A 12,500-nucleotide genomic window follows, 5' to 3' on the forward strand; every position below is an offset into this window, starting at 1 on the left:
CAGGAGAGTCACCTTGGGGGAGGGGCATTTTTGAGTGGGAGAGCGTGAAGCAGGGGGAAGACTGGGCGCAGGAGGCATGTGGGATCAGCAGTGGCAGCCCGCGCTGTATTCGAACCCCCAGCCCCAGCCCGGGCAGCCTTACACAAGCTGCTCAAATTTATGCCAGCTAAATAGCTAGCACAGATCCAAGTAGCCCAATAGGACAGGCTGGTGCTGTCCCTAGGAAAAACATCCCCTTATTCCAGGGCTTTTCAAACTGGGGCGTCATGACTCCCCAGCCTGTGGGCCCTGGCCTCTGCCCCCTTAAGGTGTGGGGACAACCTGGAGGCAGGGAGGAGGCAGTGACATGATTCCCAGGATCGCGCTGCTCAGGGGGCTGCAGGGGCTTGCTCCCAAGCCTCCTGCAGCCTCCCTGGGGGGTGCGGGGAGCCCGGCGCGACCTTCAGCACGGCTCCCTGCAGCAGTGAAAGTAAAAGTGGAGCAAGATCGAGTGAGATCGCTCCACTTTCACTGTTACGGTGAGCCCTGCTGAAGGTCGCACTAGGCTCCCTGCACCCCCTGGGAGGCTGCAAGAGGCTTGGGCCAACTGCAGTGGCCTACACTGTATCCAGTGCAGGTTAGGAGGCTGCTGCAGGTCACCTTGGAATAAGGCAGTCCCAGCACAGGTTAGGATTGTGTTGCAAGTATGTTAAGAAAACTTAAAGGTACTAATTGAAATCCCAACAGTATACAATGGAGAAGCATGCTCAACTTGTTTTCATAAAAAGTTGACCATTACTGATCCAATGTTTCACTGGACTTCAGATTGGACTTCAATCTGCATCTCTTTATATATTTTTTCTCTAAGGCACATTGTAGGGTGTCCTTGCTTATACTGTACAAGGGAGAAACATGATTTTGCATCCAACTGTTCAAGGGGCTAGCTCATAAACTTTAAAGACCTTTGAACTTCAAGTCTTGTGCTATCAAGACAAGATTTCATTAGTAAGCTGCCTTTGCACAATTAGCACATGCAATTTGCAGTGTGCCCTTTAACATACACAGCTAACAAGCACTTTCAAAAGCCAGTGTTAATAACCACACCAAACCAGAAATACTGCATTATTCACTGTTGTGTTCTACTCAGACCTTCTCAGTGCAAGCTCATTTCCTATACATTTAATTCCTGGTGAACTAAACAAACAGTAAAACAGTAAAATGAGTGCTTTATCCATTGAAGGAGCCCAAGTTTAAAAGTTCCTAAAGTTTACTTCAGCAAAACTTAGAAGTCCTTTTCAGCTGGATTCCAAATAATTTAAGAATTGTGTAACCTTTTTTACATTATTCTTCCCAATTTTGCTTTTCTTTAAAAAAAGAAAACTAAAATACAAAATTTTGTCTTCTTCGAGAAGACTGTGTAAAGCCACAGGGTTTCAAGCTGCAATGCAAAAACCAAAATTACATTTTTTGTAATGCAAAACGTTTTAAAACATCTGGCATTCAAATGCAGACTGCAATTAATATAAGCAGCTAAGATATACAGGTGTGCCCCGGTATCCACTGGAGTTCCGTTCAGGACTCCCTGTGGATACTGGGGATGCCTTTAGAAAGATGGGGAAGTTTTTAAAAATCTTGGTAAAACAAAAAATTTTTGAAAATGTTCCCCTTTTAAAAGGTGTCCCTGATATCCATGGTATCCGTGGTTAACTGAAACCATGGATACAGGGGCATGTCTGTATTGGTCTTTTACATTCACTGCAGACAAGATATTTAAGTTAGTGTTTCTATTTTTCTTAAACACAATTGTTGCATGACCAACAATTCTGCAAAACAGGAGTTTCCTTTCAGCTTTGCTTTCTGGTCCCAGGTTTGAAGCTTGCAAGTAGGAACTACAGAAATTAAATGAATGCACTGCACATAACTAATTTTGCTAGAGACCGTGAAACCCGCTGATATCTGAAAAGCCTAAACTGCTATACAATGAGGGTGCAGACAGGACAGAATTTTCATTCATAAATAACTCGCATCCATTCTATTGCTTAGTACCAGAATAACTCAAGCATACCAAAAATGCCTCTGACAATGCTCACTACTCCAGAAGACATAGAAAACTTTTGCATCTGACTGATCTCAGGCATACTTTCCTATTTCAGAATAAACAGCATCTTTGAAAATGCTGCTTTTTGTTCTTCCCCTAATAACTCTTTTGTCAGGCTAAGCTGACAATCCTAAACAGATTTACAGCAAAACCCTATGCATGTCTACCAAGGAGAAGTAAATCCCATTTGGGACTTACTCCCAGGTAAGTGTTTCTAGAACTGCAGCTTTACAGTGCAATTCTATGCATGCCTACTAAGAAGTAAGACCACTGAGTTTAATGGGACTTACTTTGAAATAAGTGTGTATAGATTGCAGTTTTAGTGAATAAGCCAAACTTATTCATGCTTAGGCTCAAGCTGCATACTTCAAAAAAATACTTGCGTAGCATATGACTGAACCAATTTCAAGTCATGTTGCAGGCCTAATCACAAAACATCTTATCAAATTCCAGTATCATAATGGTTAAGGGCAGATTATCCATATTCAAACAAGTGCCATTTTTAATATTTAACTCTGCAGCCATATCCATAAACACATCCATGTGCAAAGCAGAATTGAAACTACAATCTCTTAAATCCAGTGCACCACCCTGACACTACCTGTGAGCAGTTACCAAGTGTGTTAAGGGTTATTTTATCCTTTGCTTCTCTTCAGGGTACTTCAAAATGCTGCTTAAAGTTGGTTACAAGAAGCGATCTCACACTAGCTTGGTCTCATTGTGCATAATGATGACACTACATAATGAGATAATAATACACTCCAAGTATTTGTTTTCAAAGGGTGCATGTACACACCAGAAAGCTGATTTGTCCAGAAAGCTGGTTTACCTTTCTTAGAGCATATCAAAGAGACAGTGGAATTACAATCTACATGACAGCTCAAATGCAATTAATCCTAAACATACTAGAAAGCAAGAAGTTCCCCTGAACTCAGTACATCTGACTTCTAAGGTTGCAATCCTATCCACACTTTCCTGGGAGTAAGCCACATTGACTATAATGGGACTTACTTCGGAGAAGGCATGCATAGGATTGGCTCTAAGCATGGTCAGGGGCAGAGAGTCAATCTAACTGTTCCAAAAATTTCCAAAATCCACTTTTTTGTGCACAGCTACAAACAATACTACCCATTTCTTGTTCATGTAACAGAGGATGCTGAACTTTGAAGTCTGCTATGCAAGAAAGGTGTGTATATTTCAAAAACAAATGTGCATGAACGCAAGACATGGGATGATCAGAAGGGCAATACCTTTTCAAAATGAGAAAAGTTCAGATTAGTGTTATCTCTGCAATGTAAATTCCAAAGGGAAAAAAGAGTTCTTAGAATCACAAGGATGGGAGGGATCCAGCTAAGCATCAAGTAGCATCTCCAACCCAAAGGCAAAGACCTTTACACATTCACCCCATGAACCTCAATGCCAGATCAAACATCTCATTCCCTCAAAGCTTTAGTTACCAAGGAGGAGAAAGGAGAGAAAGAAGCAGATGAGTGACAAGCTGAAAACTGCCCTTACTTCACTGTCAATGTCATTTACTTACAATGTTTCTCATCAATTATGAGCTTCATTTTGCCTTATTAAAAGGGCACAGGAGCAGGTTCCCTGGACAATGACAATCCAAGCCTGTGTGCCTTTTTGCATCCCCACTCACTGGCCTCAGCTTTCAAACAAGGTCACATTTATGCAACCTGCAAATTGGGAAACCTCTTCTGTTCAGCGCTCTGCACACAGTAGTGTAGAAAGCAAGACAAACCCACTCCCTCCCAGGCCCCTCATTGGTCGACAGGGGGACCAGCCTACATGGGATCAGAGGGTGTGTTCCCCCAGAATGTGCCCCCATTGGCTGGCCCGAGACGCTATTTAATGAACTGATTGTTGTGCAGTAGGGCAAGACGCTGTCGCGCGCTCCAAGCCACTGGGCAGAGGCAAGGAGGACTCGTTTGGAGGCGAAGCAAGATAGGCAAGGATGGGCAGATGTCTTCCTGTCATGCAATCCGTAGGCGCTCTCTTCATTCTGGCTACTAAAATTACACCTGTCTTTTTGCTTTTTTTTGTATCTTCTCTTCTTCAACCTAAAAAAAAACCGCACTGCTGTCCAAGCCCTGCTTCTCATCACGTGAGGATGCGTTGCACGCTGACAGCACATACGTGAATGAGCCTGCAAGCCAGCTATGGTGGGCTGCAGCAGGCAAGGCACCTACCTGCGACCCCAGCGGTTTCCCTCCAGCCTCCTTTCAGAGATGGCTCAGGTCAGGGGACAATCCTATGCATGCTTACCTGGGAGTAAGCCCCACTGACTATAATGGGACTTACTTCTGAGTAGGCATGCATAGGATTGGGCTCTAGGGGTACAACCCTATGCATGCTTACCTGGGAGTAAGCTCCATTGACTATAATGGGACTTACCTCTGAGTAGACGTGCCTAGGGGACAACCCTAGGCATGTTTACCAGGGAGTAAGCCCCAATGACTATAATGGGACTTACTTCTGAGTAGACACGCCTAGGCTTGGGCTGCGAGCAACCGGGGCTGGCGCGGGGAAGGAGAAGGAAGCACAGCGGGGCCTGCCTGCCTGCTCCTGCTGGCGCAGCTCCCCCCACCGTGCAGGCGATGCAAGCCGCCCACCCGCCCGACTTACGCGGCCTGTGCCTTCTGCCCGAGTCCATCCTCCGGCGCGTCCTGCATTTCTTGGCCGGGGAGCCGTGGCTGGGCACGGGCAGGTCCTGGCGCAGGAGCAGCGGGTGGGGCGCCTCTCCATTGCTGGGCAGCGGGTGGAAGCCGTTGTGCAGCGCCCCGTTGTGCAGCGAGCAGGTGGGGGTGGCCGGGGCCGCCGCGGCCGAGGAGACGCCGGCCTGGCTTCGGAGCCTCTCCCCCATGGCGCCGGAGGAGGCGGCGGCGGGCGCTCGTCCTTTGTCCTCCCCCGCAGCGCGCTAGCCAGCCGGGCGGGCGGAGACTCAGTGCTGGCCGCTCATGTTCTCAGCCGCCCGCTCGCGCCCGGGATGCGCCTCCACCCTCCGGGGCAGCACCAAGCGCAGGCGTCCTGCCCGCCGCAGGAGGAGGGGAAGGGGCGGTGGCAGCCGCAGAGTTCCCGGCTCCTTCCCTCCCTCCCTCTTTCCTTCCCTCCCTCTTAGAGCCCAGTTCTGTGCGTGTCTACTCAGAAGTAAGCCCCATTATAGTCAAAGGGGCTTACTCCCAGGTTAGGATTGTAAACCACACAGCCCGATCCTAAGCGGGTCTACTCAAAAGCAAGTCCCATTATTTTCAAAGGGGCTTGCTCCCAGGAAATTGTAACCTTAGAGCCCAGACCTATGCATGTCTGCTCAGAAGTAAGCTCCATTATAGTCAAAGGGGCTTACTCCTAGGTTAGGATTGCAAGCCATACAGCCCGATTCTACGCGGGTCTACTCAAAAGTAAGTCCCATTATGTTCAGTGGGGCTTGCTCCCAGGAAAGTGTGCATAGGATTGTAGCCTCTGTCCGGCAGGGACCCCACCACCTCTCCCTGCACAGCTCCCAAGGAGAAGCCAAACTACCGATGCCCCAGGATGGGATTCCTTTCTCTGGGCCCTGGAGCAGCAGCAGCTGGGTTGTCTGCACCATCTTATGGAGTGATTGATAAGGAGTTTAGTTTCTCCCAAGTGCAGATGGTGGCCCCTTGCATTCTCTGATGCTGTGCCTTATTAACTTTTGGCTTTGGAGCAGCAGTGAACATGTGCCACACGGCCCCCAAACAGGGTGACCTGATGTCATAACCGCAAAAGAAGACCAGGCACCCCAAAATGTAAGACATCCAAGAAAAATGTAGGATATGGCAAAATAAAAGCTAAGAACACTCATTTATATTGATATCATGTGGTTAATCTAAACACAATATTGCTTATGATTAAATTTAAAACTATATTACTTATAATCTATTACATATAATTTATTCATTAGAAGAAGGCTCAACGCTGCCTGCTCACAAAGGAGGACATATAAGTTCTTTTCCAGGACACAAGACTAAAAAAAAGAGGGCATATCCTGGAAAAAGAGGACTTCTGCTCCCAAAGGCTCACAGTCCAACAGGGATGGCTACATAGATAGCCTGGAGAAAAAAGGACGGACTCAAAATAATGATTCCTTTCTGCTCATCAACACATTCTTGTCCCAATATTATTCCTATTCTTTCTCACTCTCCTTACCCTCATCCCATGCAAATTTCTGACAGGTTGGTTATCATGGTAAAATTCTTCTTGCCAGTTGGCAAGATAATACAATTGACCAATCGATCCCGAGGGACTTCATCCCAGTTTAGGTTGCAATCCTAAACGCACTTTCCTGGGAGTAAGCCTGCCTGAAACAGTGGAACTTATTTGGGAGTAAATGTGCATAGGAGTGTGCTTTTAGTTTACTAGGCTATGTAAGCTGTCTCTTCCCAGCCCTGAAATTTAGACCAGTTTTCTTCTGAACACTTTTGACACCACTGTGTACCCACGCAAAGGTGGGCTTGCTGTATGCATGGCACATTTCTTGCTGTATGCATGGCACAGCTCTAGCACAATCGATGACATACACAGCACAGTTGTAATATCAAAAAGGGGGTTCCTTACTTTGAATGGGTTTCTTCCCTTCAATTCTCTGCTGTGGTAGGCCACTACGGGCCCAATCCTATCCAATTTTCCAGTGCCGGTGCAGCCATACCAATGGGGAGTGCTCTGCATCCTGTGGTGGAGAGGCAGTCACAGAGGCTTCCTCAAGGTATGGGTACACTTGTTCCCTTACCTCAGGGCTGCATTGTGGCTACACTGGAGCTGGAAAATTGGATAGGATTGGGCCCTACTAGAGTATCCAAACATGGTACAAAATTCCTCCATCCAAGTGTCTTCTGCAGTATAACAACATAAGAAGAGCCTTGCTGGATCAGACCAAGGGCCCATCTAGTCCAGCTTCCAGTATCTCAAAACAGCCCACCAGGTGCATTTGGGAGCACATAAGACAAGATAACTGTACCCTGTTGCCACTCTCTTGTTTCTGGCATTCAGAGATAGGCTACCTTTAGAATCCAGAGGCTGCATATGGCTATCATGGCTTATAACCTGTGATGGATTTTTTTTCTCCATAAATCTGTTTTAGTCACCTTTGAAAGACATCTATGCCAGATGCCATAACAACATCTTGTGGCAGGCAGTTCCACAGATTAATTATGTGCTGAGTAAAAAAAAAAAAATTTCCTTTTGCTGTTCTGACTCTCCTGCCAGTTAATTTTAGTGGATATCCCTGGTACTGGTGCTGTGCATGCTGGAATCCTACTGTCCACTTTTTATGTGAGGAAAAGTCCTCCTTTTTATGAGGAAAATTAGTAGGCTACCTCAGAATGCCAGGTGCAAGGGAGTGGCAACAGGACACAGGTATCTTGTTGTTTTGTGTGTTCCCTCTGGTGGGCCACTGTGAGATACAGAAAGCTGAACTAGATTGGTTTGATTCAGCAGGGTTCTTAACATCCTTATATTAACTCTATCCCTAGTCACTTGGTTTAAATACCACTTTAAAGTTATATTTAAACGCTGAAGTTAGAGATGATTTAATTGTTCTTCTCTCTCACATGACTATGCCAGGACTGATCAGAATGTTGGATGGGCAATGAGAGGCGATGTGCATCAAAATGCTCCTCACTAGTTGGGTGTCCAAGTAAACTGATGGTGTCATTAAAACTGGTCTATGGATAGAAAGATTCCTTTTTCACTAATCAGCATGCCCTCAAAAAGAAGGAAAATCCATCTTTTCAGCCACCCTGATTTTGAGGGTGGTTAATAATAGGATGGTTATTAGGATGGTGAAAGAACATATTCAGTGTTAGGAAATAAACTATTCCAAGCTGAGTGAACTTTTATTATCGTTAGTATGTTGGCTGGCTGTGTCCTTGTTAGGTATATTGCTGGTTAGTAGCCCAGAACAGTCAGTTGATGGGAGCTATTGGTTAGGAGGAGATAGCTGGAAATCTCTCTGTTTCTGAAGGAGATATCAAGGTGACATCTCTGTTAATGATGGGAGGGAACAGAAACTCAGTTTTGAAGGAATGAAAACAGAAGCAAAGAGTGCAGCCTTACAAAGACAAAGCCCAAAGCTGTCATATGTTCCCAATGTAGCATTGTTGAGATGAGAGATAGTGACCAGAGTCTGATTAAAGACTTTTCTACACATGCCTCACTCATTTCCATTGGATATTACTAGAAGATCCTGGTAGATTCCATTCCCCCCATTTGTAATATTTATGGTTAGAAGTTTTGGAAAACTGTGTTATTTATTTTACTCAGAAGTAAACTCATTGTGTTCACTAAGACTTAGACCGTAATCCTATCCTACTCACCAGAAACAAACACCTCTATTTATGGTTCATGTCTAATTATGTTGTGCTTCTGCAGGGGTGCCTGTTACCTGTATGCCTGTGTCTGTATTTCTACACTGTTTTTGGTTCTGTGTTTCCAGTAGGTCAGGGTGACCTTCAGTACATGTGATTTAATCCCTTTTAAGTTTCTTAGCTTCCCCTTGAAGTCTTGTTTTTGTCCTCTGCTGACCATCTTCAAACAAATGCAGAAACAAGTCTTTTAAGTGAAATGTCATTAATTTTTGAAACATGTACTATCTATGCACTGGCTTATTTACAGAGACAGTGACCCACCAGCCAGGGAAGCACTCGTCCCTGGCCCCTTAAGGGGTAGGAAGGGGGATGGCAGTGATGTGATCCCCAGGATTGCACCGCTGCTGAGGACAGAAGGAGGGTTACTTACATGAACCCAGTGCTGGGGGGGGATGGGGAGCCCCACGGACACCTCCACAGGGCTCCCAAAGCCTCAGCAAAAATCAAGATTGGAACCCACTTCCAGTTTCACAATTGAAAACTGGAAGAGGGTTCCGATTGTGATTTTTATTCATTTTGAGGCTTGGGGAGTCCTGCGGAGACATCTGTAGAACTCCCCACACACCCCCAGAGGCCAGCACTGTGTTTAGTAAATAAATAAAAAACAACCCTTCTATCCCTGGCAGCTGCACAATCCTGGGGATTGCTTAGAGTCCATCACCCTGCCCCAGAGAAGACTTAGGTGATTCCCAGCTTCTAAGCAGAACCACTTTGGTTCTGGGAACCACTTCGTTTGGTAATTTGAAGGGAAAAAAAAATCCAAAACCACAGCCTGGTAATTCAGTTTATATCAGTCTTCAGAAGAAGTGCAGGAGGAGTTGAGCAAACATATGCTGCACTTCTAAATGCACTTACTAGTGAATAAGCCCCACAGTGAGAACACAATGAGGTCACAGTGAGACTTACCATACTCTGAAGTACACAAGTATATAGAATTGTGATGCTAATTGGATTAGTCTCACTAAGTGGTATACACTGATTTCAGAACACACTCAGGGCTAAAGAAACAAAGAAACAATAATGGCTCTGTGAGGTCATAAGGGTTGGTGTCACTGTGCGGCAATGCAGCCTGCCTCTACTGTGCACTGGTGCCCTTTTAGGTGAGGAAAGGCTGTTCCTCTGTGATGTGCCTTGCAGGACTTGGGGTGTGAATTGTCTATAGCAGTGGGAGGAAGGTAGTCCTTTACTCTATTTCTCTTTCACATTGTCAAGAAATGTGCATCAAAGATGGCTAAGAGGGATTAAAAGTTTTTATGAAAAGGTTCACCCAAAACATAACTTTGAGTTTCCTTTTAACTTGGGCTGATTATGCTTGTTTAAAATAAGAACATTCTTTGGTCTTCACCCGGTCCACAGGTGTACACATTTGGTCCCGGATACATATAAGCAACGTTGTGCAGAAATGGCTTACTTAAGCTATGAAACTGGCTGCTCAGTTGGGTGTTGTGTTGTGCTATACATTGGGAGAGACTAGCAGCATGTTGTACTATCATACAATGTAGCAGATTAGCATGTTTGAAAGCACCAAGAGCAGGAAGGAAAGAGGGACTTGTCTATTAACTTTAAAAAGTTAACCTGAATATACCCCAGGGATGGGAAGGTCCAGCACAGCTTGACTTGAGTCGACTCTCGAATCCTCTGTGACTCGAAAAAGAGTCATAATGGGTGCACTTTCCAAGTCTCCAAGTCGCCCCTTCACAATTCTAAAGAACACAAGTCGAGTCACCCCCCCACCCCTTTAAAAAACCCATACATTTGTGCTGAACTTCTCTTTAAACACTCCTCGGCTGTCCCCACCCATCTGTAAACAGGGCAGAGGGGCAGAAGGGGTGGGAGAGTTTGCGGGAGAGCCAAGAGAAAAGCAGCAAGAGGAAGGAGGGTCATGCGCAGCAGCTGTAAGGTTTACCAGGATGACCCAATCCTTGGCAGCTCTACTCAGAAGTTGTCCCACTGCAGTTGGTCATTCAATGAGGCTTCCTGCGCCCAAGTAACAATGGAACCATGCCATGCGGTGGAAGTCATGATCACTATGAACTGCCTCCCCCCCCCTTTCCCTGCCTCCCTCCCTCCCTGGGCTACTGCAGCCAATTGTAAGGCGAGAACCCCCTTGGCTTCTTCTTCTGCCCTCTCTCAGCCAAAGAAAATACCAAACCTCCCATTCTGCGTCCAATGATAATCAAATGCAGATTTCTTGACATTGAAAGGCAGGATCTTTATAGGATTGCAAATAGAGTTAAGTCTGGAGATTCCTATATTGTATGGTCAAGTAGCCTCATATCTTTACTCACTGCACACTTATCAAAAAAGGAGACCTTTCTCCCTTGCTAGATTTAATGTGCTCCCATCTGCTGTCCTTTTTGGGAAATTTCACAAAATAGCTCATGCTGAAAGGCGATGTCCTTGTGGGCTGGGTTGTATTGAGACCATTGTCCATTCTATTATTTGTTGCCCCTTCTACACTGAGATCCGTCAAAGATATCTGAATCCTATACTGAGAACAGATGTGGCAAAAATACACTACCTCCTAGCTGATTCTTCTGCAGAAATAACAGATACTGTGGCAACTTTCCTATAGCAGCTCACTGAGCTGCGTAATCCAGAAGTTGATTTGTTATCTGGCTGACCAAATGTATATAGTTGTAGATTTGTTTGTTTTATATGCCAATAAAGGATTCTATTCTATTCTTCTGATCATCCATTCCTTCCTTCCTATCAGAGAGCCTGTTCTTGCCTCCCCCCTCCCACTCGGCTGCAAAAGGAAACATTAACCCTTCCCTGCCTCCCACTTGGAACCTCCCTGCTGCTCACCTGGTAGGAATGAGGGCACCACAAGGTTTTTCACGCCACGAAAACAGTAAGCAAGCACATCCAGACACAGGCAGACTTGAGTCAGCATGTGTGGGGACGAGTGCTGAGTCAGCGAGCCCCTGACTTGAGTGTTTTTCCAAGTCTTCCACATGTGCGACTCACAAGTCAATGAGTCAGCAAAAATGCGCATTTTCCGAGTCATCCAAGTCTAATTCCCAATCCTGAATACCCCCATTTTCCAAAGGTCCAGCAAAAGAGAATATTTCTGGTAGAGTCTCTGGAAAATTGCAAGTGTCTGGAAATTTCTGGAATTTGAAAGTCTGGAATTTGAAAGTTGAAATTTGAAAGTCTCTGGAAAATTGCAAGTCTCTGGAAAATTGCAAGGATTTGCAATTGCAGCTCAATCCTGTACTTCCATCGCCCAGGGCTGCAGCGGTGCTGAAATGGCTCCTGGTTTATCCCATGGGGCTGGGAAGCAGCGCTGGGGCTACTTGGGGTAAGGGAACTTTTACTCCCGTGTAATGTCCAGACAGTCCCAATAGGTCTCCTCAGATCTGTACCCACTATTGCCTGCCACCATCTCTGCCTCCCTCCCACCCCCGCTCCACCTTCCCCTTGCCCTCCCCCTGCCCCCACTCTTGAGAAGTTTGAGTACCAGTGCCCTAGACTGTCCTCTCTTAACCCCCCCTTAAGAAGGTCCCCCTCTTAACCCAGGAGGGAGGTTTTCCCAAGACAGCCTCTTAGAGCTCTCTAGGTTTGGGTGATGACCATTCTCAGTTTACCCAGTAAAAAGGATGAAACAGGTAGGAGGGAAATGAGTGCCAGTTGCTGCTCTCAACTTGCCCTCCATCCACACTTACAGTACCTAATTCAAAAGTTACTCACATATTAAACATTTTTTCCTTTTCTGTACAAAAAGAGAGAATCTGTGTGAGCCACCTGGGTGATTTGTAGGCAATCCACAGGAAAGTCTATGAGGAAAAAAATAAATTCCTGGTTGGGGCTACTGTCTGTGTGGAGTTTATACGTTCTCCCCACATCTGCGTGAGTTTTCTCCAGTCTGGGAAGCTCACATTCATTTCAGTGTTTAATATTAAAAGTGTTTGGGGTCTTCATTTAGAAGTTTTGGTGATGTTTTAGTGAAATATGCTGTAGGAATGTGACTCATGTTTACATATACCAATTAACCTATAGTAAAATGGGTTTTGTTATAAGTCATT

The 12,500-nt window shown here is 45.6% G+C and overlaps 1 protein-coding gene across 2 annotated transcripts in view; it reads right to left on the bottom strand.

Annotated features, from left to right (window-relative positions):
* Positions 1-5,114, bottom strand: part of PANK1 (pantothenate kinase 1) — a 36,160-nt gene extending 31,046 nt beyond the window's left edge. Inside the window, exon 1 of one of the 2 annotated variants that reach the window (XM_066619397.1) lies at positions 4,715-5,114. In XM_066619397.1, the coding sequence (XP_066475494.1) occupies positions 4,715-4,952 (238 nt within the window). In that variant the 5' untranslated portion in view covers positions 4,953-5,114. Of the gene's footprint in view, positions 1-3,617; positions 3,782-4,714 lie in introns of those variants that run through there. The other variant, XM_066619398.1, reaches the window with a different exon arrangement.
* Between the last annotated feature and the right edge of the window lie 7,386 nt (positions 5,115-12,500).

The sequence above is a fragment of the Tiliqua scincoides genome, chromosome 3 (genome assembly GCF_035046505.1).
Source record: "Tiliqua scincoides isolate rTilSci1 chromosome 3, rTilSci1.hap2, whole genome shotgun sequence".
Classification (NCBI taxonomy): domain Eukaryota; kingdom Metazoa; phylum Chordata; class Lepidosauria; order Squamata; family Scincidae; genus Tiliqua; species Tiliqua scincoides.